This window comes from Mobula hypostoma, chromosome 28, assembly GCF_963921235.1.
Source record: "Mobula hypostoma chromosome 28, sMobHyp1.1, whole genome shotgun sequence".
Lineage (NCBI taxonomy): Eukaryota > Metazoa > Chordata > Chondrichthyes > Myliobatiformes > Myliobatidae > Mobula > Mobula hypostoma.
In genome coordinates, this window is record NC_086124.1 from 461,918 (window position 1) to 488,371 (window position 26,454).

Consider the following 26,454-nt stretch of genomic DNA (forward strand, 5'->3'; position numbering starts at 1 on the left):
GGTCATCATAACTTGAAGCTAGCTCAGACTATAACCATAACAAGACACTGATAACAAATAGCCAGAAGAGGCATGACATGACACCTCCAGCAGGAAAACTTAATAATTTTCTAGAATAATACGGAAGAAGCAATACTACAATAACTGGAAATTTCACTGAACAATTACATGTTTATAGATGATTATATAAAAATACAAGCAAACATAGAAAAGATTAAACTATGAGGGCGAAAAATAATTTTTTACACTCTAACCCAACAACCTTAGGTCTAGGTTTACAGAGGGATCTTACGGTGCAAATCTATAGCTCCCTAAAAGTAGCAGCAAATAGATGGAGTGGTATTGGTGGTGTACGACATTGCCTTAATGGGTTTTGGTGCTGTGGTATGAAACTTTGGTGAGGCCACATTTAGAATCCTGTCCCCTTTTGATGAGGATGTTTTATTTTGCTTACAGTGTGGAGGGTGCCAGGGAAGGTTGCTGGCTGCAGATACACAGCAATGTTTTAAGAGGGACCATGGAGTAATATAGCATGAAAGCATGCCCTTTGGCCCATCTGCCCCATGCTGACCACAGCATTCTCCTTGTTAATCCTAGTTGCTTGTATTCAAGGCCTAACTCTAAGCCCCTCCCCTCTATGTATCTATCCAAATGTACCTACCTCAACCACTTCCTGTGGCAGCTCATTCCGGGTACTCACGACTCTTTTAAATATCTCCTCTCTTATCTTATACCTGTGCTCTGTGGTTTTGGATTTGCCAGCTCTGGGGAAAACATTACGACTGTCTTAACGCATCCATACCCCTCATGATTTTATCAGCTCCTCTGAGGCCATTCCTCATTCTCCTGCGCTCTCAGGAATAAAGATCTAGCTTGGCCAACCTCTCCTTGCCTCAGTTTCGTCCAGGCTGCATCCTCGTGTATCTTTTCTGCATGCTCTTCAGCTTGACAATGACCAGAACTCTGCATAATATTCTACAAGTGTGGCCTCACCAGTGTCTGTATAACTGAAACACAATGACTGATGAAAGCCAGTGTGCGAGCCCCTTCTTCACCACCCTGTCTACTTGGTTGCTTTCAGCGAACTGTGCACTTGTACCCCTGGACGGTCTGTCCCATAACACATATCAGTGCCCTGCCATTCATGGTATTAGTCGTATCCTGGTTTCAATGTTCAAAATGCATCACCTCACAATTAGCTAAATTGAAATCTATTTTCCATTCCTTAGCCCATCTCCCTAACTGACCGAGATCTCTTTGCAATCTATTGTAACCTGCTTCACTTTCAACAAGACCCCTTACTTTAGAATCATCAGCAAATTTGCTAACTGGGCCATGTACGTTATATCCAAATAATTTATGTAAATAATAGATCCCAAGACTGAACCATGGGGTACTTCACTTAGTCACAGGCCTCCAGTCTTCAGCTGTCGCCTTCTGCTTCCTATCACTGAGGCAAATCCGAATTAACCTCACTTACTCTCCCTGAATCTCATGCAGCCAACCCTTCCAGATCAGCCAGCCACGTGGGACCTTACTGTTCTGTACTGTTGTATGTTTTATATCCACTCTTTATGGTTCACCGATCTCTCTGCCCCCACCCTCCATTCTGTATAAGTTTTGTACTGTTTGATATTAATATTATTGCTTTGTGGTTTTTGCTGTAGTAAAATTGGAGAGGAACAATCCCCAGAAGATGCTGAAGATGGTCCTCCAGAGTTGTTGGTCAGTCTCATTAATGTATCAGCACAATCCTTTTTGTTATTAGTTTTGATTTTCTATTACTAATTCTCATGCATACTTTCTGTAAAAATGTGGACAGTGAGGCTGTTTAACTCTGAATCCTATTAGAGCCAAACTCATTGCTGTGATTCAAAGCACCAAAGAGGTGTTTCAAAAGGGTCAGACATGGATACTAAGACAGAGTTCCACTCTGTTTTGCATTCCCATATTGTGATGTGCTCTCACCTAAGCCTCTTTCCTGGCTGAAGTCAGAAAAATTGCTGTGGACTAGAGACCAGTGGTCAAGCAGGAGAGCCTCCTGATCCCAGGATCGTCATGGGACCTACTACGCAAATCCATCATCCCTTCTCGTCTACAGATGGCTGCCAGAACAATCGTCAGCTCATTTTCTTTAAAACCAATTCCAGTTTTTGTATAACACTTTAAGATGCTGAAAAGAACTTGAATTTTTGATTTCACTTTTTCCCAAGTGTTTTTATTGGAATGTACCTAATGACATTTTAAACCATTTGGAGCTTACTCTCCTCAAGTTGCTGACGACACCATGCTCAACAAAGCAGTCTATCAAAAGAACATTGTCCTTATTTTAAAGTTTCAAGTTGGCATCAAGTCCCTGTCGTTTACCAGCTCTAGTTTCTCTCTCACACACTAGTGAGTGCGACAAGCAGCTCTAGTTTCACACTCTCACTAGTGAGTGTGACAAGCAATAGGCTTCAGTTTACCTTTCACATGCTAGTGAATGTAAAACCAGATTTTTTTGGGTGCGCTGATTAAGGTTTGTGTTACTGATGTAAAGTGTTTTTTTTTAGTTTATTCATGGTGGACACACAGCTAAAATTTCAGACTTCTCTTGGAACCCAAATGAACCTTGGGTAATTTGTTCTGTATCTGAAGACAACATCATGCAGGTGTGGCAAATGGTGAGTTTGGACTCTTTTCTCCAATGTGTAAGCATGTTTTGCATCTGGGAAAACAAGGATGTCTAAATTGAATTGATTCATTAAAATAACAACAATAGGTGGGGGTTCACTTATCTTCCAGCATGTTGGAGCTAATCCCACCTCCTTGTTCTCAGTCTGTAGCCCTGTAAATTACAGCTCATTGTGTTCATCTGGTTTTAAAATGGGATGAGAGTTTCTACACTTAACCCTTTCAGACAGCAAGTTCTGCACTTCTCTTTCTGGGTGAGAATATTTTGTTTCTCAACACCCCTCGAATCCAGTAAATATACCCACCTGTGTCATTGATATTTCTATCAAGGAAGATATTCTTCCTATTTATTCTAATTAAGCCTCTCAACCACCTCTGTTCTATATTTTATATTTCCCATCTGTTTGGCAGTTGCAAACTAGTTGTCTTAACAGTTGGGAAGCACAACTAATGTGTTCAAATGGCTGAAGCAGTGCATAGTGTCTAGAGTTAATCCATCTGAGTTTTGAATTTCTCAAAAGATGGGAAAGAGAGGCCAATTCTACTTTGCAGAGTGAAGTTAATCAATTTCATCGGTGTCTATCCACTTGGCCCTCTTCCCAGCTCCTGTGAAATGCCATGGGATATGTTACTGCTGCATTTTTACAGGAAGGGAGATTGATAATGAAACACTTCCCAAGGGGTACCTGTGCAAAATGTTGTTTCGTATAAAAGGGACACGTGCCAGGGTTTCCAAATGGCCTGATTTCTGTTCAGCTTTTCAGCCACTGATGAGGCAGTTTTGCGAGATATGGATTTGTTCTTCACAGTAGCAGTCAGAGGGCGACAGTAGAGAGTTGTATTTCAGATTGGAGGTATGTGTCCAGTGTGTGCTGCAGGTGCTGGCTCTGCTATTGCATATTAAGGACTTAGATAAGAATGTAATTAGTAAGTTGATGAATGGCACCAGAATTGATACTGTGATCAACTGGGAAGAAGAATGGCAGCTGGAATTTAACTTGGGCAGGTGTGGATTGACTTTAAACCAAGCTGCCCTGTACACAGTGAATGGAAGACCCTGGGGAGTGTTGTAGAACAGAGGGACCTCCATGTACAAACATATAGTTTCCTCATAGTTTAATCACTTAATTGGATATGACAATGAGTACAAGAGTTGCAATGCTATAGAAGAGTACAGCAACCAAGTAGACTTTTTCTAAAGCAATGTGTTTATTTGGTTAGTGACACTTGGAACGTGCATCTGAGAGGCAATAGGTATTAATGCTTTTAGTTTCAGTGCTGCTTTAATATTTAAACAAGATTGTTTTCCCCACAGGCTGAAAATATTTACAATGATGAAGATCCAGAAGGAGCCCCTGATCCTGAAGGCCAAGGCTCGTAGCTGGTTTTAGCTTTCAAATGCCTTTTTCTATACAAACTTGCTATTCTGTTAATGCTGAATTGGGAGAAGCTGTCGGTGTCTAAGTACCATCTCCAAATGCAGGAGTTTGGATAGAAGTATGTCCTCCAGTAAGGACCCCTTTTTCCTTTTGAAAATGTTTGCTTCTACCCCACAAGCCTAATGTCCCATTTTGCAGACATGTCTGCATTTCTATTTGACCAGTAGAAGGAAGCAGCTTGTTCTCCTGTTGTGTACAATACGTATTTAAAGGCTTTTGCCCCGAATGCTGCAACATTTACATTGTTTCCTTTGAAATACAATCAAATATTCTCTGTGAGAGGGTCTTGCTAAATATAATATGCATCAATCCCAATAAAAATATGTTTTTCTACACAAAATATGAAGTGTAAATTTCTTTGCATTGTTGCAAGTTGATTCTATGGTGAAAAGGGTTTGGAGTGAAAAGCTATCCATATCTGCTGTTTGATCTAATGGTGACCAGTAAAACTGCATCAGCTGCTAAGCAGCCAGTTGAATCATCATTCTTTCACGCTGGTTAGAATAAACAGCATTAAGGGTATATCCACAACTCAAGGGCTGCAGCTGTTCAAGGCAGTAGCTCTCTGCCACCACCTCCTTAAGGGAGAGATGGTCATTTAATGCTGACTCAGTCTGCGAAATCTACATTCGTTGGAAGAAGAATCATCAAAACTGTATGTATAATTGCAACCTCCCTCATTTAATCTGGCTGGTATTAGTATCTAACTTCTAAAGATGCACTGCAAACACTTGAAGGTGGCAACTGTCCTGCCTTTACTTAAATACAAGTCTTGAAGTCAATATGTACTCTACAATATATACTCTGGTGGGGGAACATGTCTTGTCCTTTTCAGGGCGGTTAGTCCACCTTTGGTCCCCACCTGGCACTCAGCTCTCACCTGTGGCTCCCCGTAGCTGTTTGCATGCGACAGTGGCCACACCCCACTATCTATGCCTCTCAATCTTATAAACTATCAGATCTCCTCTGCCATTCCAGAGAAAACCAGTTTATCCAGCCTCTCATGATAGCAGATATCCTCTAAACCAGGCAACATCAATGGACAGGGTTGAGATTGAGATCAACTTAGTAAATGGCAGATAGATTTTATCTTGGGGAAGTGTGAAGTGATGCATTTTTGGAAGTTAACCAAGGCAAGACTTGCACAGCAAATGCCAGGGTCCTAGGGGGCAGGGGGGTTGTAGAACAGAGACACCTCAGGGTACAAGTATGTAGGCCCCTGAAAGTAGACAGAGTGTTAGTGAGGGCACTTAACATGCTTGCTGTCATTGATCAGGGTACTGATCAGAGTTGAGATGTCACATTACAAGTGCACACAAGGTCGATGAGACAACACTTGGAATGTTGTGTGTAGCTAAATGAAAGCTGTCATTGAGTTGGAAAGAGCATGGCGACAGTACCTGGGACTGGAAGCTTTCAGTCATAAGGAGAGACCGGGCTTTTCACTGGAGTGTGGGGGAGCAAAGTGTGATGCAACAGGTCTATAAAATAATGAGGAACATTGAAAAAGTGAATGGTCAGTCTTTCCTACAGTGTAAGAATCTAAATTTAGGGTGAGAAGAGAAAATTTGAAAAGGAATCTGTCAGACAACCTTTTCGTGTAGGGCAGTGAGATGGAACAAGCTGCCAGAGGAGGCTTTGGGAGTGGGTCAAGTTGCAGTGTTCGTACAGGAAAGGTTAAGTGGACAAATGGGACTTGCTGACTTGGTTGGCATGGATAAACTGGGCCAAAGGGGGTGTTCCATGCTGAATACCTTGAAGTACACGTCTTTACAGCTGCTGATTCATTTAGGATTCAAATTCTTTAAATCTGCCTTGTCTGAAGAGTCAATCAGACTTCCACAAGTAGTCAAACACTCCCTGCAAAGAAAAAAATATTTTCAGCAGATCTGAACTGAAGCAAAAGATGTCAGCTTAGTTTAGGAAATGGACTTTAAAGGCGGCTGGGTGCGGTTGATATGTATCACTTCTCAAGTGAGACTTTAATGCAATTGGAAATAATAAGCTGAAGAGAAATAAATGGTTATAACACATACCTCAAATGTCAACAAAAGAATCATTAAAAATGTTTAAACACAAGAAAGGCTTTGCCAACAAAGAATGCAGTTCTAAATGAAATGGGACAATCAGTTATAAAGTCAAATACCACATGGAACCTTAACAAATACTGAAAGATGTGTCCCATAATGGTCAGCATAGATGTAGAGAATTGGTCATGGAGGTCCACCACAGGAAAACAGGCCCATTGACCAGCTGGTCCATGTCAAGCAAGATACCACTCCTGGCATTTGGCCTATAACTTTCTAAATATTTCCAATCCATGTACCTGTCCAACTGTCTTAAAAGTTATTGTTCTTGCCTCAACCACTTCCTCTGGCAATCCATTCCACATAGATTAAATAAAACTTGCCCATCGGCCCCTGTGGCACACCACTAGTCATTGGCTTCTATTCTGTGAAACACCCTTCAACCACCAGCCTCTGACTCAATCTCCATGGATTCCTTGGGATTTAACCTTTCAGATCAGCCTACCACATGGGACCCTGTTGAAGGTCTTGCTAAGGTCCAAATAGACAACATTGATGTCCTACCCTCATATACCTTTTTGGCTACTTTTTCAACCAACTCAAGCCTGTGCACTCATCTACACCATGTGACCAATTAACATATTGACCCTTTCTCCGAATCTTCTGCTAAGCCTGAGAACTTGACTTTGAGAGAAGAGGAAGAACTTTGTGAGATGTACCTGATCATGCACTTGAGATAAAATTTACTGACCTGCCCCTGGAAAGGTTCTGGATTTCTGTAAAAGATTATCCTGCTATTCATAGGAAAGCAATGAACATTTTGCTGCAGTTTTCAACTTCTTGCATGTGTGAGCAAGCTTTTTCTTGTTTAACAAATATCAAAAGCAAGGACAGAAATCATCTCATTTCAGTTGAAGGTGAAATCTGTGTGTGCTTATCTCAAGTTCAACTCAGAATTGAGAAATGTATTATGTTTGTCTTATGAGTTTTTAAAATTTATAAAAGGGAGAGAAAGATTAATTTCAAGAAAGGTAAGCTAGGCTTAACTACAAGTTCTCCCCCCACCCCAAGAAAAGTTGGCTAAAAATTCATTCTCTACACAAAAGAGCATTGACAATTATGTTTGGATTATTATATCTACAACTTACTGGTTACACTAACTTACCAGGAGCTGTAGGTATAATAATTTTTATGCTGGGGTTCCCTGGGACCTGAAGTTTCGGGTCCAGCTTGCCTTCAGGGTGCTGGATTTTTGTGGCTCTGGAGGGTCAAATCAAGGCTGGTCCCCCTGACTGAGGAGTCACAGGAGAACACAGAAAATCAGGAGCAGCCGTAGGCTTTGTGTCCAGAGACCTGAGCTCTCTGGGCACAGAGCTCAGAAAAAGCAATGCAACAGACTTTTAACATCATAAATCAGCAAGTTGTTCCTGCTGTGAGATGGAGACATATCTTTTTCCCTTATTAGGGCGAGAGAGAGCCTGTGGTATGTGAACGTGTAGTCTTTGGGGTACTGCAAGTCTGTGTCTTTACTGATGCTTTGCTGCACGTTCGAGTGCTCGGTGAGGGGCACCGATGCACTTTTGCTGCTTGGGGGGGGGGGTGGTGTTGCCTTGCTGCTGCTTGTGTGTGGGAGGGGGAGCTGGGGGGGGGGCTTTGGGTTTCTAATGTTTAACTGTGATTCATTCTTTGGGCACTCTTGTTTTTGTGGATGCTTATGAAGAAAAAGAATTTCAGGATGTATATTGTTTAAATTTCTCTGACATTAAATTTGCCCATTGACCTATTGATTGACCTATTATTTCAAGGGTTTCTCTATGGCAAATAGGTTGAGAAAGGCTTGTGTTTTGAGTGATGCTGGTTTAAGGAGCAGTATTTATTGAATATCAAACGCCAAGCCGTTGTATCACCAGTAGCTTTAGTTTGATGGTTCTAGTTAATGGACCCCATTGGCCTAGCATTTATTGTTTTCCCTTCATTTCTGCACAGTTCCCATTAAAAGTCAGTGAACTGTTGAACCACTTCAGTGTGTCTCTCTCCGCACTTGGACCATAACACACACCCTGTCCACCACTCAGCTGAAGAAAATGGACCCAGCTGAGAGAAAGCAGCTGATCTTGGCCCTGACATTCATTGGCCAGATAGGAGAGAAGTTAGTCAGTTGAAGCTGCTTTGGGAGAGGTGACTGGCAGTGCAACAGATACTCTCGGAACGACAAGGCCAGTCCGGACCGAAGCTTGTGCAGGAGAAACTGAAATCAGTAGAAGCTGGGGGAGATATGACCTGTACAAAAGGGACAGGTTGCACCTGAACCTGAGGGAACCAATATTCTCATGGGCAGGTTTGTTAGAGTATTTGGGGAGGGTTTAAACTAATTCAGTAGTGGGATGGGAACAGGAGTGAAGGGACTCAGGATAGGATAGATGGTAAAAAAAAAAGCAAAGAGATCGTGCAGTTAGACTGTCAGGAAAGGCAGGCAGATAATAGGACAAAATTGCAGCCAGCAGGGTAAGTATCAGTGGATTAGGGATACAAAAATCAAAAAGGGTAGCAAATGCAGTACTCAAAGTGTACATCTCAGTGCACAGAGTGTAAGAAATAAGGCAGATGATCTTGTTGCACTTTTATAGATTGTCAGGTATGATGTTGTGGCCATCACTGAATCAGGGCTAAAGGATGGTTGTAGTTGGGAGCTGAATGTCCAAGGTTACACATTGTATCAGAGGAATAGGAAGGCAGGCAGAGGGGTGGTTTGCCTCTGCTGGTAAAGAATGGCATCAAGTCATTAGGAAGATGTGACATGGGATTGGAAGATGTTGAATCCTGTGGGTTGAGTTCAGAAACTGCAAGGGTAAAAGGACCCTGAAGGCAGTTATATACAGGCTTCCAAACAGTAGCCAGAATACAATGGGAAATAGAAAAGGTGTCAAAAGGGCAATGTTAATGATAGTCATGGGAGATTTTAACATGCAGGTAGATTGGGAAAACCAGGTTGGTAATGAATCTCGAGTGAATTTGTTGAATGCCTGTAAGATGGCTTTTTAGAGCAGCTTGTCATTGAGCCTACTAAGGGAAAAGCTATACTGGATTGGATGTTATGTAATGAACCAGAGGTGATTAGGGAGCTTAAGGTAATGAAACGCTTAGGAGGCAGTGATCACCATATGACCAAGTTCAACTTGAAATATGATGGGGAGAAAGTAAACTCTGACATGACGTAACAGTATTTCAGTGGAGTCCTTGTGTGGAACACCCTAAGGGTTAACTTGCAGGTTAGAAACATAGAAAACTTACAGCACAATACAGGCCCTTCGGCCCACAATGCTGTGCCGAACATGTACTTACTTCAGAAATTACCAAGGGTTACCCAGAGCCCTCTATTTTTCTAAGCCCCATGTACCTGTCCAGGAACCTCTTAAAAGACACTATCATATCTGCCTCCACCACCATTGCCGGCAGCCCATTCCACGCACTCACCACTCTCCGCATAAAAACATACCCCTGATATCTCCTCTGTACCTACTTCCAAGCACCTTAAAACTGTGCCCTCTCATGTTAGCCATTTCAGCCCTGGGAAAAAGCCTCTGACTAGCCATACAGTCAATGCCTCTCATCATCTTGTACACCTCTATCAGGTCATCTCTCATCCTCCTCCACTCCAAGGAGAAAAGGCTTGAGTTCACTCAACCTATTCTCATAAGGCATGCTCCCTAATCCAGGCAACATTCTTGTAAATCTCCTCTGCAGCCTTCCTATATTTTCCACATCCTTCCTGAAGAGAGGTGACCAGAACTGAGCACAGTACTCTAAGTGGGGTCTGACCAGGGTCCTATATAGCTGTAACATTACCTCTCAGCTCTTGGACTCAAATCCCACAGCTGATGAATTCCAATGCACCGTACGCCTTCTTAACCAGAGTCAACCTGTGCAGCAGCTTGGACTCGGACCCCAAGATCCCTCTGATCCTCCACTCTGCCAAGAGTCTTACCATTAATACTGTATTCTGCCATCATATTTGACCTACCAAAATGAACTACCTCACACTTATCTGGGTTGAACTCCATCTGCCACTTCTCAGCCCAGTTTTGCATCCTATCGATGTCCTGCTGTAACCTCTGACAGCCCTCCACACTATCCATAACACCCCCAACCTTTGTGTCATCAGAAAACTTACTAACCCATCCCTCCACTTCCTCATCCAGATCATTTATAAAAATCACAAAGAGAAGGGGTCCCAGAACAGATCCCTGAGGCCCTCCACTGGTCACCAACCTCCATGCAGAATATGACTCATCTACGACCACTTTGCCTTCTGTGGGCAAGCCAGTTCTGGACCCAGAAAGCAAGGTCCCCTTGGATCCCATGCCTCCTTACTTTCTCAATAAGCCTTGCATGGGGTACCTTATCAAATGCCTTGCTGAAACCCATGTACACTACATCTACTGCTCTTCCTTCAATGTGTTTAGGCACATCCTCAAAAAATTCAGTCAGGCTCGTAAGGCACAACCTACCTTTGACAAAGCCATGTTGACTATTCCTAATCATATTATGCCTCTCCAAATGTTCATAAATCCTGCCTCTCAGGATCTTTTCCATCAACTTACCAACCACTGAATTAAGGTTGAGTTGGTGGTGAAGGCAGCAAATGCAATGTTAGAATTCATTTCAAGTAGTTTAGAATACAAGAACAGGGATGTGATGTTGAGGTTTTATAAAGCATTGGTGAAGCCTCACCTTGAGTATTGATAAGAGTTTTGGGCTCCTTATCTAAGAAAAGATGTGCTGGCATTGGCGAAGGTTCAGAGGAGGCTCACAAGAATGACTCTGGGTATGAAAGGGTTATCATATGAGAACCCTTTCACGGCTCTGGGTCTGTACTCGCTGGAATTTAGAAGGACGAAAGGGGATCTCATTGAACTCTTTCAAATGTTGAAACACCCAGACAGTAGATGTGGAAAGGACGTTTCCCATGGTCGGGGAGTCTAGGACAAGGGGGCACAGCCTCAGGATAGAGGGGCATCCATTTAAAAGAGATTTCTTTAACCAGAGGGTGGTGAATTTGTGGAATTTATTACCACAGGCAGCTGTGGAGGCCAGGTCATTCAGTGTATTTAAGGCAGAACTGATAGGTTCTTGATTGGCCAGGGCATCAAAGGTTACAGGTAGAAGGCCAGGGAGTGGGGCTGAGGAGGGGAAAAAAGGATCAGCTAGATTGAATGATGGAGCAGACTTGATGGGACAAATGGCCTAATTTTGCTCCCATGTCTAATGGTCTTATGTCAAGCCAGAAAAGTGCAAGTTCCACAAAGAACAGGTGTTGTTCTTGGTCGATATACCCAGCCCTTCCTGTGTTCAAATGGACTCATGTAATGTTCAGGCAGTCACAGAGTGGCCCAGACCACCTACGGTCAAACAGGTGCTTCATGGGGTTTGTGAACTTTTATCGCCGCTTCATCCAAAGCTTCATTTCTGTCATAGCACCCATAAATGCACTCGCCAAGATGACCTCTGCGGGATTCCATTGGACGGGTGAAGCAGACCAAGCGTTCTCGGAATTAAAGCGACGCTTCATCATTGCCCCAGTGCTGCCCCACTCGGATCCAGCCTGGTTATTCATCGTTGAGGTGGATGCACCCAGAGCTGGCATTAGACTGTCTTTCTTCTACAGACAGCCTGCTGCACAATGTCTTTCTTTCTCTTTGCTTGATGCCAAGGAGGCATCAATGCTATGCCTCAATGCAACTACAATGTTAGGAACTGAGATCTCTGGCTGTCAAGGAGGCCTCGAAGGGCCAGCGACACCGGCTGAAGTGGACAGAGCATCCTTTTTTGGTTTGGACAGATCACAAGAATCTCTCCTACATTCAGTACATCAAGAGACTCAACTCCTGTGAAGCCATTGGGCTCCCTTCTTCACCTGGTTTAATTTCAACCTCAACTATTGTCCCAGCAGTAAGGATACCAAGGCCGATGCTCTGTCCCAGCAGTTCGACATGTCCGAGGACAATGCCAATCCAAAGCCCATCCTTCCTCACTTGTGCACTGCTGCTCCAGTAATTTGGGGGTTAGAGGCAGTCTCCCTCCTCTGACCTTCCCTGACCAGGAGTCCCTGCTGCTGAACAGCTGTTCCAACACTACAAGTGTATGTGGAGATGGGCAGGACTTCTCTGCTGCATGCTCAGAAATAACATGCCTGGGAGGCTGATCAGCTCTGCCAGCAGGTGAGGCCTCTCATGCCAGGGGAGAAAGTCTGGCTGGCATATGAAGATCTTCCCTTGAAAGTCAAGAGCCGCAATTTGGCTCCACGCTACATGGAGTCCATTCATAGTGGAAGAGGCTATCAACAAGTATGATACAGACTGTGCCTTCCATGTTCAATGAAGATCCACCCAGAGTTCCATGTTCCAGTTCAAGCCAGTGAATACCTCGGCCCTGACTCCAGACACACTCTCTCCACCTCTTCCCTGCTTGCTGAATTGTTCCCTGGTCTATTCTGTGCAGCACCTCCTGGCATCTCACTGGCCACGGGCCAGGGTCCAGCACCTCATGGATTGGGAGGAGTAAGAAACATCACTGTGTTCCGGTCCATGCATTCTGGACAAGTCTCTCATGCAGGACTTCCAGCAGGCTCAGGTCTCTGGTGTCTGGTGTCTTGTGAGCTGCGCCTGGGGAGGGGCGGGCAGGGTCCTGTCACAACTGTGGACTCTGCCGTAGGGTCTGCATGCTCTAGCAGGTGGGCTCAGCAATCACCCTCGTGAGTATGCACGTTCCAGCCAATTGGTGTTCCATTGTGGTGATATTGAACTCCCTCTCGTTCCAGTCTTGTCAAGACTTGACCAAAAACAGAACATCATCTGAGCTCCCTGTTTACCGTTGTCCTGGTTCTGGGAAAGAAGACTACCAAGACTGATGCTGTTAAGGAGCGGTAACTATTTAGTATCAGGCTCTTGAACAAAAGAGGATAACTACACTTATCTTAAAATGTTTCCACAACCAGTGATCTCACTTTAAGAGCTCTACCTTGTTTTTTCGTGCTCTCATTATTTATTGCTATTTATTTATATTTGCATTTGCACAGTTTGTTTTCTGCACTCTGGTTGATCTTTCATTGATCCTGTTACAGTTACTATTCTATAGATTTACTGAGTATGCCTGCAAAAAAAAATTACATGTATGTCACCACATACAATTTTGAGATATGATAAATTTTACTTTGAACTTTGATGAACCTACTACGGTCGTGCTGCTGTATTGACGTTGGCTTTCATTGGACGGTTCCAGTTACTGACACTGGTGGTGTCACATATTACACATCTATGTAATCTGATATACACATACATTAATCATATGTAATCTGATAATAAATTTTACTTTGAACTTTGATGAATCTACTACTGTCGAGCTGCTGTATCGGCGTTAGCTTTCGTTGCACGGTTCCAGTTACTGACACTGTTGGCCTAGTGTTTGTGGCTTTTCCTTTACTTCTACACACTTCCGTCTCTCCCTCTCTCCCCCCGCACTTGGGCCATATCCACAAACCCTGTCACCTGGAGCTTTGGTGATTTGTATAATTCAGTTCTGATATGCAAATTCAGCTGATGTTTGAGAATCTAATTTTACTTCCAGGAAAACCAGAAGAGAATTTACTGGTTCTTGGATTTTGTACAGGTGACAGTGATGTTGGGTACCTTAATTTTCCTGTTTTCCCTCCCTTTTGTCGACATAACCGATGCACAGCTGATTTTTAACTTTGTCTACACTGAATGTGAAAAAGAATTGTTCAGAAGTTTCACTTTTCAGTCTTAATATTTCTGACAAGAGGAAAACACTGCAACTGTTTTATTCTTGATGATTTACACCAGTTGCTGTAATTGTCTGTATTCTTCTAAAGTATCATGTAGAACATTTCAATCTGATGGCAAAGACTTTCTGAAACCTTTAAGTAGGCATTATTTTGACATTGATGCAACTTGCAACCCCCGTTCTGTTACAGACTCAGACTTACCTGTACACAGCCAATTCCTCCAACAGGCTCTCCTTCATAATCCTCATATTATCATTCTTTTTCTTCTGTATAATAAGCTCTGTTTTCAGGATGCTGACTTTGGCTTCTAACTCCCTTATCTGTGTCTGATACATTGAGAAATGTTCATTGAGAAATATTTGGAAATTTGTTTTCACAATAATACTGTAGAAATGGAGTCATTTAGCATTTTGCAGAAATGCTGCGATTTCAGAAAATTCCTCAAATGAATTAACTAAGTGACTTGCATGATATTGAAACTTCAACAAACAACCCGGGTGGCCTCACGTTAGCTTGGCGGTGGGTACCAGGGAAGGGAGGTGTATGTAATGTGTTAAAGGCTGAGGTGATGAGAGCAAGTGGGAACAATAATATTTAGAGAAACTTGTACTGTTCAGAGGAAACTTGGCTCCTGTACTGGGCAACACACACAAAATGTTAGACCATAAGACAAAGGAGCAGAAGTCAGCCATTTGGCCCATCGAGTCTGCTCCGCTATTTTATCATGATCTGATCCATTCTCCCATTTAGTCCCACTCCCCCACCTTCTCACCATAACTTTTGATGCCCTGGCCACTCAGATACATATCAATCGCTACCTTAAATACACCCAATGACTTGGCCTCCACTGCTGCCCGTGGCAACAAATTCCATTGATTCACCACCCTCTGACTAAAAAAATTTCTTTGCATTTCTGTTCTGGATGGGCGCCCTTCAATCCTTAAGTCATGCCCTCTCATACTAGACTCCCCCATCATGGGAAACAACTTTGCCACATCCACATCAAAATGTTGGAGGAACTCAGCAGGCCAGGCAGCATCTATAGTAAACAGTCGATGTTTCAGGCTGAGATCCTTCATCAGCACTAGAAGTTAAGAGAAGTCCGGGTAAGAAGCTGGGGGAAGGAGAGGAAGTAAAGGTGGTAGGTAAAAGGTAAAACCAGGAGAGAGGGAGAGGGTGAGGTAAAGAGCTGGGAAGATGATTGGTGAAAGAGATTAAAGGCTGGAGAAGAGGGGGGTGGAATCTGATAGGAGAGGACAGAAGGCCATGGAAGGGAAGGGGGAGGAGAACCTGGGGAGGTAATGGGCAGGTAAGGAGATAAGGTGAGAGAGGGATCAGGAATGGGGAATGGTGAAGGCATTTACTGGAAGTTCAATGTTCATTTCATCAGGTTGGAGGCTACCCAGATGGAATACAAGGTGTTACTCCTCCAACCTGAGTGTGGCCTCATCACAGTGGGATGAGAACAGGAAATAGAATTGAAATGGGTGGCTACAGAGAGATCTCACTTTTTCTGGCAGATGAAGCAGAGAAGAGGTCTCCCAATCTATGCCTGGTCTTGCTGATGTATGAGGTCGTCACACTGGGAGCTCCAGATACAGTAGATGATCCCAACAAACTCAGATGAAGTGTCGCCTCACCTGGAAGATCTGTTTGGAACCCTGAATGGTGGTGAGGGAGGAGGTGTAAGTGCAGGTATAGCACTGGTTCTGCTTGCAAGGATAAGTGCCAGGAGGGAGATCAGTGGAGAGGGATGAATGGACAAGGGAGTTGCATAGGGTGTGATCCCCGTGGAAAGCAGAGAGTTCGGGGTGGGAGGGAAAGATGTGCTAACCCTAACCCTTTGAAGATGGCAGAAGTTACGGAGAATTACGTGTTGGATGTGGAGGCTGGCGAAATGGTAGGTGAGAACAGGAGGAACCTTATCCCTGGTATGGTAGCAGGAGCAAGGGGTGAGGGCAGACCTATGCAAAATGGGAGAGATGCAGGTGAGGACAGCATTGATGGTGGCACTGAGAACAAATGAAGGCTCTGGAGTCACTAGACATACATACGTTGGTCCGAAGCAATAAACAGGTTCTGGAGGAACTCAGCAGATCAAGCAGCATCCATGGGTGGAGGGTGAGGAGGAAGAATTATTGTCGACACCAGGTTATCATATGAGGAATGTTTAATGACTCTGGGTCTGTACTTGTTGGAATTCAGAAGGATGACAAGGGATCTCATTGAAACCTTTCGAATATTGAATGGTCTAGACAGTAGATGTGGAAAGGATGTTCCCCATGGTGGGGGAGTCTAGGACGAGAGGGCACAGCCTCAGGATAGAGGGGCACCCTTTTGAAACAGATGCTGAGAAATTTCTTTAGCCAAAGGGTGGTGAATTTGTGGAATTTGTTGCTACATGCAGCTGTGGAGGCCAGGTCGTTGGGTGTATTTAAGGCAGAGATTGATAGGTTCTTGATTGGACATGGCATCAAAGGTTACGGGAGAAGGCCGGGAACTGGGGTTGAGGAGAAAAAAATGGATCAGCCATGATTGAATGGCAGAGCAGACTCGATGGGCCAGATGGCCTAATTCTGCTCCTATGTCTTACAGTCTTATAAAGGACTATGCCTAAAAATGAGAGGAATACTGGTTATTGCAGCAGTACAAAGTTGTAAAGTTAAGAAATACATCCCTTTGGAAGAAATATACTTCATTGCAAGATAAAAATGACCACTTCTGGAATAACCAGCAGTTCCTTTCTCTCAAAGCTGCTCAACCCAGAGTTATATTGTGACATTTATCTACTTTTGATTTCCTTCAGCAGATTGCTTGTTGCTCCAGATTTCAGTATCTGCCACCTCCTGTGTCTCCACCTGCAGAGTGCTGTGTCAGTCTGAAAATTTCACAGGCCTTCCTCGCCCATTTTCATTACTGAGGATGGACTGAATAGTCACAAGAGAAGTACAGTCAGAAATAGAACCTTCACCAGCACTAATGTCTATGAAAAAGGGTACCTCCCTGTACCAGCACCAGTTAGGTAACTGACCCCATCCTGCACTTTCACATACTTGTCCAAAATGCAAGACCATAAAACCATAAGACATAGGAGCAGAATTTAGCCATTCAGCCCATTGAGTCTCCACCATCCCATCATGGCTGATCCCGGATCCCATCAACCCCGTACATCTGCCCTCTCGCCATATCCTTTGATGCTCTGGTTCTTAAATGTTGAGAGAGCATCAGCTTAAACCAGGGGTTCCCAACCTGAGATCCACAGAACCCTTGCTTAATGGCATAATACATTCATGGCATAAAAAAGTTGGGAATCCTTGGCTTAAACCATCCTCTCAGCTGGTGTGATCCACTGTGGAGGCTGTCAATGAGTGTATTTAAGGCAGAGATTGATAGATTCTTGACTGATGAGGGGGTTAAAGGTTATGGGAAGAAGACAGGAAAATGGGGTTGAAGCAATAATTGAATGGCAAAGCAGATTGATGGGCTGAATGGCCTAATTCTGCTCCTATACTTTATGGTCTTTTGGCCTCATTACAAGCGCCCCCACGTGAAATGTATTTTTCATTGAATCTTCTCTAAACCTACTATTCTTTCATTCAAATCTTTGTCTGCTGGTCTTGGATACCTTTGTCCCAGTGAAATGTTTCTGTTAAAGGTGGCCCATCAAATTTTCAGATGACATGAGGAATTCTGATGAAGAGACAATGTTACCTTCTTTATGCCTCTTCCCACAGTCCATCAGGCCACCCCTCAGCTTCCTCTACTTCTCCAGTATCTCCATGCAAGTTAAGCACTCTATCCCAGGAATCATCCTTGTGAATCTGCTCTGACATTATGAAGTTGGAGTGGATCAGAAATCCCAGTAATCCCTGCGACTGTAATGCTTTCAACTCTTTGCCCAATCCCCTAAATTCCTTTTTCAAAACCTCATCTTACCCCACGTCAATTGTACACATCACGATCTCTGGCTGTTCACCCTCCCATTTCAGAATGTCCTGTATATGCTCTAACGTGTCCTCGTCCCTGGCACCAAGGGAGGGAACACACCATTCATTTTTAAGAGGTACTTTTAATGCCAAGCTATCTTTCCACATTAGTCTCCATCACTTCATGTGACCTCTTTGGATTATATCTGCTATCTCCTGCCAGTTTCAATCTATAACAACGCTTGGCATTGCCGAATTTTGTTTCATCTGTGAACTCCATAAAGTTGTTCCTGCACTGGGTGTAGGAGACTGAGAGGGACCTTATAGAGGTGTATAACATCATCTGACAGGGTGAATACTTTCAGCCCTTTTCCCAGGGTTGGGGAATTAAAAACTAGGCAGAGCAGATTTCAGGTGAGAGGTAGCTGCTTCATGCAGCAAGTGCTCTGTATACGAAACTAGTTGCCAGAGGTATTGCTTCAGCAGGTACAACTACAACATTTTAAAATTACATGGATAGGGAAAAAAAATCCTGAAGGGTCTCGGCCTGAAACATTGGCTGTTTATTCACTTCCACAGCTGCTGCCTGACCTGCTGAGTTCCTCCAGCATTTTGTGTGTATTGCTTCGGATAGGAAACGTTGAGGTCAATGTTTTTTAACCATTTTTATATCATGGGCCCCTTTCGTAGTCTGATGAAGCCTGTGGACTGCTTCTCAGAATGATGTATTTAAATATAGACAGTAAAATACATAGATTACAGAAGAAACAGTTATCAAATATAAAATCAAATTGTGATATAGTAACAGATGTGCTTTATTAACATTAAATAACAAGACTATACATTTAACAACTGCAATGTGATATGAAAATATCTGCATTTCTGTTGGCGACGAAGTCACAGGTACTGCTAATACTGCTGTGGTTTGTCGCCTACATTCATCATTGAAGGAAATGCTAAATTCCAGTTTGAGGTTAATGAAAATAAAGATGTAAATTTTTCCCAGCCAAGTTCACAGACCCCAGAATCTATCCATGGACCCCAGGTCTGTAGACCCCAGATTAAGAACCCCTGGTTTAGAGGGATGTGGGATAAAGGGACAAACTTTGATGGGAATCTTGGCTGGCATGGCTAGTTGGGCTGAATGGCCTGTTCCCATGCAGTATGACTATGAATTCCTCTCAAATCCTAATGTGCTCTGAGGAGATTTTGAAACTAATAGAAACCTCTCTCCTTAAACCTATACATTTAGTTTTGATTTTGAAGTGAGAAAACTAAATTTAAATTGATCAGAATGTGTGAGATTTCTCCCATTACCCCATTGTAAAAAATTACCTGTCTCTTTACCTGATAAAGTGCAATGTCCTGGCCCCTCTTCTCATGTGTTGCCTGGAGCTGTCGCTGGAGGAATTGCTTCTGGGTGCTCAGTTTTGCCCCCTGATCCAGCACCACCTGCAGTTGCCGCCTGAGGCCTTTGACCTCCTGCTGTGTGTGACGTAGGGACTCAGTCCTGCTTTGATCCCATTTCATCAGATTTTCCAGTTTGGGTTCATAATATTTCTGCAGCCACCGTCTTTGCTCAGCTAAAATGTTCTGGAATTCATCTGTTTGCTGGCCCTTTGATCTGGACACAATATTGATAGTGTTTCGGATGTTTTCAAGTTTGTGGATTACTTGGTTTATTTCTTCTTGCTGGTGATCTTTAAGCACAGCCAGTTCATCGGAGAGGAGCTGTGCCTCGGATTCTAAAGCTTCTTGTTCTAATGCCATCTGGGGAAGGCTTCGATTACTGGTGCTCACTGCATGTTTGTAGGTCATTTGAGTTTTTATAATTTCAAACAGTTTCCTTTTAGTAGATTTGATCTCCTCCTTGTAGTTTTCACATTCAATCTCTGCCTCCGATTTACCCTGGAAAAGCACCAGCAGCTTTGCCCGCAAGTCGCAAACCTCTTGGATCATTGGTTCTTTCACAAAGATTAATTCTCTAATAAGATTCTCCCTTTCTTCTAAGAGTTCCTCCAAGGAGTCAATGCATCTTTGAAAGTGTCTCCCTACTGCTTGCAGGGTATCAGCAGCTTGAACAATGTTCACGGGTGACTCATCAGAAAACTCGTCCTTTGTATCCTACAGTCATCACAACACAAAATAAGGAACTTAAGATGCATTCATTTGATCATAAGATTCCCCTAGCAAGTGGAACAAGCTGCCAGAGGAAGTGGTTGAGGCAGGTACAATCGTATTATTGAAGAGGCACTAAGATAGTTGCATGGAGAGGAGGGGCTTGGGGGGACATGGGCCAAAAGCAGGGAATTGGGATTAGCTGGTGGGTATAGTGGTCAGCATATACTGGCTGGGCCAAAGAACCTGCGTCTGTGTTGTATTGCTCTGTGACTCTGTAACTCTACTTATTCTTCCTAATCAGTCTTATGTATTTGTCATTATTCTTACAAAACTCTGGGTACCATGATGAATGATTCTTGTGTCATTGCAGTGTTTGTGAAAATGAGGCCCTTCATTCTCTATGGACAACCAGTAAACTGACGGTTTTACTGATGTTCATCTTTGCAGGGACACAGATCATTTTCCCGTTGTAAATAAACCCTGGTGGCACAGGCAAGGTGGTTAGGAAGGCAGCATCTTGTCTTCATCAGCCTGGAAATGAATTGCAGGGTTGGGCACATCATTACACCGGTGAGATGAATTGCAGAGTTGGGCACATCGTTACACCGGTGAGATGAATTGCAGAGTTGGGCACATCGTTACACCGGTGAGATGAATTGCAGAGTTGGGCACATCATTACACAGGTGCACTATGTTGGTTAGAAACATTGACAGATACATTAACAATGTACAAGAGGCACATGGATGATAGAAAGTTGGTGGACTATGTAGGAGGGAAGGGTTAGATTGATCAGAGCTGACTACAATACTGTGCAAAATTCTTAAGCACATACTGCATATAGGTGAGGTGCCCAAGACATCTGCACAGTACTGTAGTAATTTTATGTATTACATTGTACCTCTGCCATACAAAAACAGATTTCATGACATATACGAGTGATGATAAACCTGATTCTGATATGGGTCTCTGTTATGGACTGAGTGGGAAGGGGACAGGCAGAGGGAAACCATGGTTGGGAAAAGGGGAAGGGAGAGGGGAGGGAACGAAAAGCACCAGAGAGACATTCTGTAATAAAACAATTGCTTGGAATCAAATGGCCTTGTCTGGCACCTCAGAGCTGGGGTGTCTGTACCCACACCAGCCCCTACCCCTCCTTCTCTGCCACCTGTGTCACACCCCTCCTGCGGTATTCCATCCTCACCATTCCCAACATCCTTTGCTCCCACCAGATTTACAAGATCACACTCGGCTCCACGTTGACAAGTACGGTACTGTACTAAAGTCCTGGCCACCCTAGCTACATACACAGTATGTGCCCAAGACTTTTACTTAGTACTGCATGTAGGAGGGAAGGGTTAGGTTGATCATAGAGTACCAATGTTTTTGGAAAGACATTGTGGGCTGAAGGGCCTGTACTATGCTTTGGCATTCTATACCACCATAAAACCATGGGAACATAATGTGAAGGAACAGTATCAGGCCATTCAGTCCATCACATCTGCTCCACCATTCCATCATGGCTGATTTATTATCCTTCTCAACCCTATTCTTCTGCCTTCTTCCTGTAACATTTGACACCCTGACTAATCAAGAACCTATCAACCTTTGCTTTAAATATATACAATGACTTGTCCTCCAGAGCCATCTGTGGCAATGAATTCCACAGATTTACCACCCTCTGGCTAAAGAAATTCCTCCTCATCTGTGTTCTAAATGCATGTCCCTCTATTTTGATGTTGTGTCTACTGGTCCTAGACTTCCCCACCACAGGAAGCATCTTCACATTCACTCTATCGAGGTCTTTCAATATTCAAAAGGTTTCAATGAGATCCTCCTCTTTCATCTAAACTCCAGCAAGTACAGGCCCAGAGCCATCAAACACTCCTCATACGTTAAACTTTTTATTCCCAGAATTATTCTCGTGAACCTCATTTGGACTCTCTCCCTATACCAGCACATCCATTTTTAGATACAAGACCAAACCTGCTCATAATACTCCGAGTAGGGTCTGATCAAGGTGCTTATAAAGCCTCAGCATTACAACCTTGATTTCCTATTCTAGTTCTCTCAAAATAAATGCTAAATTTGCAGAAGTTGCCCGAATGCTAAAATTGTCTTCTTTACTACTGACTTAATCTGCTAGATAATCTTTAAGGAATCCTGCACTAGGACTCCCAAATCTGTTTGCACCAGCACATACAAAATATTAGAGGAAAAAAAGTGCTAGGCAAACTCAAAGGTCTTAAGGTGGATAAGTCACCTGGACCAGATGGACTACGTCCCAGAGTCCTGAGAGAGGTTGCTGAAGAGATAACAGATGCATTGGTCATGATCTTTCAAGAATCACTTGATTCTGCATTGGTCCCGAAGGACTGGAAAATTGCAAATGTCACTCCGCTCTTTAAGAAGGGAAGAGGACAAACGGAAGGAAATTATAGGCCAGTTCGCCTAATCCCAGTGGCTGGGAAAGTGTTGGTGCCTATTAAGGTTGAGGTTTTGAGGTACTTAGAGACCAATACAAGTCAAAGACAACATGGTTTCTGTAAAGGGAAATCTTGCCTGACAAATCTGTTAGAGTTCTTTGAGGAAGTAACAAGTAGGGTGGACAAAGGAGAGACAGTGAATGTCATTTTCTTGGACTTTCAGTAGGGGTTGATAAAGTGCCACACATGAGGCTGCTTAACAAGATAAAATACTGTGGCATGACAGGAAAGATACTGGCATGGATAGAGGAGTGGCTGACAGGCAGGAGGCAGCAAGTGGGAATAAAAGGGGCCTTTTCTTGTTGGTTACCAGTGACTAGTGATGTTCCTCAGGGGTCAGTATTGGGACCACTGCTTTTCACATTGTTTATCAGTGATTTAGATAATGGAATTGAAGGCTTTGTGGCAAAGTTTGCAGATGATACGAAAATAGGTGGAGGGGTAGGTGGTGCTGAGGAAGCAATGTGATTGCAGAAGGACTTAGACAAATTGGAAGAATGGGCATAAAGGTGGCAGATGGAATACAGTGTTGGGAAATGTTTGATAATGCATTTTGGTAAAAGGAACAATAGTGCGGACTATTATCTAAATGGGGAGAAGGTTCAAACATCAGAGGTACAGAAGGACTTAGGAGTCCTCACGCAAAACTCCCAGAAGGTTCATTTACAGGTTGAGTCTGTGGTAAAGGCAGCAAATGCAATGTTGGCATTTATTTCAAGGGGAATAGAAAGTTAAAGCAAGGAGATAATTTTGATGCTTTATAAGACACTAGTCAGGCCACACTTGGAGTATTGTCAACAGCTTTAGGAACCATATCTCAAAAAGGATGTGTTGTCATTGGAGAGAGTCCAGAGGAGGTTCACGAGGATGATTCTGGGAAGGAAGAGATTAACATATGAGGAGCGTTTGGCAGCTTTGGTCCTGCACTCATTGGAAATGAGAAGAATTCAGGGGGGATCTTATTGAAACCTATTGAATGTTGAAAGTTCTAGATAGGGTGGATGTTTCCAATGGTGGGTGTATCCAGAACTAGAGAGCATAGCCTCAAAATTGAGGGATGACCGTTTAGAACAGAGGAGAGGAGGATTTTTCAGCCAGAGAGTAGTAAGTCTGTGGAATGCTCTGCTACAGACTGGTGGATGTCAAGTCTGTGGGTATACTTAAGGCAGAAGTTGATCATTTCCTGATCAGTCAGGCATCAAAGGATATAGCGAGAAGGCAGGTGTATGGGATTGAGTGGGATCAGCAATCAGCCATGATGGAATGGCAGAGCAGACTCGATGGGCCGAATGGCCTAATTCTGCTCCTACGTCTTATGAAACTGAGCAAGTCAGGGGGCATCTACGGAGAAGTTTGCAGCAACAACAGAAGTTTAATCCATCTACTTGGGAAGAGTAGAGCCATTTAATCCCTTTGCCACAAACTCCATCATCCCTTTCCCTTGCAATGGCCTGAAGATGAACCAGACAGTTGGTCATCTTGGATTTTTATCTGGTCCTGAGTGAGCTGCAGGCTGTCTGGCTCCACCTCCATCTCTGCTGAAACCACTTCCTCTTTGCTGGCTTATCATTCTAACAATGTCCTGCAAGGCTTTCTATCTTCTACATCACAACATAGGAATATCGCTTCCACTTATTTCAATCAGCTTACCATGTCTGCACCGAATATGGTGCTGGCTTAAACCAATCCCATTTGTCTGAATCCCTCCATACCCTGCCTGCCCACACCAGAATAAGGTTTATTCTCACTGACACACATCATGAAATCTGTTGTTTTGTGCAGCAGTTTATGTGATGCAATGGATTGTATGGGATGCCCAGGGAAGGGTAGTATGTAAAACCACAAGACAAAGGAGTAGAATTAGGCCATTTGGCCCATCAAGTCTGCTCCACCATTTCATCATGGCTAACCCATTTCTCTCAACCCCATTTTCCTGCCTTCTCCCCCATAACCTATCAGCCTTTGCCTTAAATGCACCTAGTAACCTGGTCTGCACAGCCACCCGCAGCAATGAATTCCACAAATTCACTACCTCTGGCTAAAGAGACACCTCCTCATCACTGTGCTAATCTGTCCCTCTATTCTGAGGCTGTGCCCTCAGTCCTAGACGTAGGATATGAAATCCTAGACATTGGAAACATCTTCTCCACATCCACTCTATTGCAGCCTTTCAATATTCGATAGGTTTCAATGAAATCCCCCCTCATTCTTCTGAATTCCAGTGAGTACAGCCCGAGCCTTCAATCACTGCTCACATAACTCTTTCGTTCCTGGAATCATTCTCGCAAACCTCCTCTGAACCCTCTCCAATGTCAATACATACGTTCTTAAATAAGGGGCCCAAATCAGTTCCCAATTCTCTGAGTGAGGCCTCACCAGTACCTTAAAACAGCTTCAACATTACAGCGGATCGAGACACAGGACTCTCGGGGAAAGGGAGAGGAGGTGGAATCCGCTTCTACATAAACAAAGGTTAGTGCATGGAGGTCACAATGTTAGGAAAATCATGCAGTCCACATCTAGAGAATTCTTATAAACTGTAGACTGTTTTATTCACCGCTGGAGTTGTCCTTATTTATTCTGGTCGGCATCTACATTTCCACCTCAGGCCTGCGTCAGGGAGGCACTACAACACCTGGCTGACCGGATAACTGAAGTGGAGAACAAACATCCAGACTCCTTGCTCATTGTTCTTGGTGATTAAGGAAACCTTAGCCACGAATTGCCAAAATTTAGACAACATAATAAGTGTCCGACCAGGGACACTAGCATACTAGACTACTGCTACGCGACAACAAAGGATGCATATCGCTCTGTTACATGGGCAGCCTTGGGACTCTGACCACTGCCTGGTTCACCTTCTCCCGACATGCAGGCAGAAACTAAGATCAGTTAAGCCTGTTGTCAGGACAGTCAGGAGATGGACCAACAAGTCAAAGCTGGAACTTCAGGCCTGTTTCGACTGCACGGATTGGAGTGTCTTTAAGGCTGCAGCTACAGATCTTCATGATCTGTCTGACATCGTGACCTCATACATCAGTTTTTGTGAAGACATGTGCATTCCAACAAAAACCTTCTGCATATCCAACAAGAAGCCCTGGTTCACAATCAGAACTCAGGCAGCTTCGTCGGGAGAAGGAGGAGGCGTCCAGAAGAGGGGACAGGATTCTGTACAAACGAGCCAGGAACACACTGACAAGGGAGATTAGGCAACGAAGAAGCGCTACATTGGAAAACTGCAAAACAGGTTTTCAGACAACAGCCCAGTGTCAGTGTGGAAGGGGCTCCAAGAGATCAACTACAAGAAACCATTCCCCCAGGCTGTGGAGAGCCATCAACTGGCTGACAATCTGTACAAGTTTTATTGTCGATTCGACACCTTCATTCCGCCCAGCCTAAACACAGACCTACCTGCAACCCCCATCATCCATCACCCTGACACCTCAGTATCTGCTTTCTCACCCCACTTTACAAAAACTGCTCCTCCTACCCCCCTTCACTTCAATCCTCTTGTACCTGCTCTCAGGATCTGTGAGAGGGAGGTGAGTCAGCTGTTCTGGAGGCAGAAGACCAGGAAAGCGCCAGGCCCAGACAGCGTGTCGCCCTCCTGCCTGAAGACCTGCGCTGATCAGCTGGCCCCCATCTACACACGGATCTTCAATAGATCACCGGAGCTGTGTGAAGTCCCTCATTGCTTCAAGCGCTCCATTATCATTCCAGTCCCTAAGAAACCCACTATCAAGGGACTAAGTGACTACAGGCCTGGTGCCTTGCCATCTGTGGTCATGAAGTCCTTTGAGAGACTAGTGCTGGCTCACCTGAAGGACATCACAGGCCCCCTGCTGGACCCCTGCAGTTTGCTTATCGGGCAAATAGGTCGGTGGATGATGCAGTCAACATAGGACTGCATTACATACTACAACACCTCAACAACCCAGGAACTTCAGCTCAGCATTCAACACCATCGTCCCAGAAATCCTCCA

General features: G+C 43.9%; 2 protein-coding genes across 5 annotated transcripts in view; one reads left to right on the top strand and one right to left on the bottom strand.

Moving 5' to 3' along the window:
• LOC134338775 (histone-binding protein RBBP4) overlaps positions 1-4,442 on the top strand; it is a 43,090-nt gene extending 38,648 nt beyond the window's left edge. For all 3 annotated transcript variants that reach the window (XM_063034828.1, XM_063034829.1, XM_063034830.1), the window contains 3 exons: positions 1,668-1,725; positions 2,553-2,663; positions 3,989-4,442. In XM_063034828.1, coding sequence (XP_062890898.1) covers positions 1,668-1,725; positions 2,553-2,663; positions 3,989-4,054 — 235 coding nt within the window. In that variant the 3' untranslated portion in view covers positions 4,055-4,442. The remainder of the gene's footprint in view (positions 1-1,667; positions 1,726-2,552; positions 2,664-3,988) is intronic.
• The window catches only part of sync (syncoilin, intermediate filament protein), a 43,683-nt gene that overhangs the window by 11,177 nt on the left and 6,052 nt on the right, over positions 1-26,454 (bottom strand). Inside the window, exons 2-4 of one of the 2 annotated variants that reach the window (XM_063034832.1) lie at positions 19,214-19,990; positions 14,142-14,266; positions 5,867-5,972 (exon numbers count right to left, since the gene is read on the bottom strand). In XM_063034832.1, the coding sequence (XP_062890902.1) occupies positions 5,897-5,972; positions 14,142-14,266; positions 19,214-19,990 (978 nt within the window). In that variant the 3' untranslated portion in view covers positions 5,867-5,896. Of the gene's footprint in view, positions 1-4,634; positions 5,973-14,141; positions 14,267-19,213; positions 19,991-26,454 lie in introns of those variants that run through there. The other variant, XM_063034831.1, reaches the window with a different exon arrangement.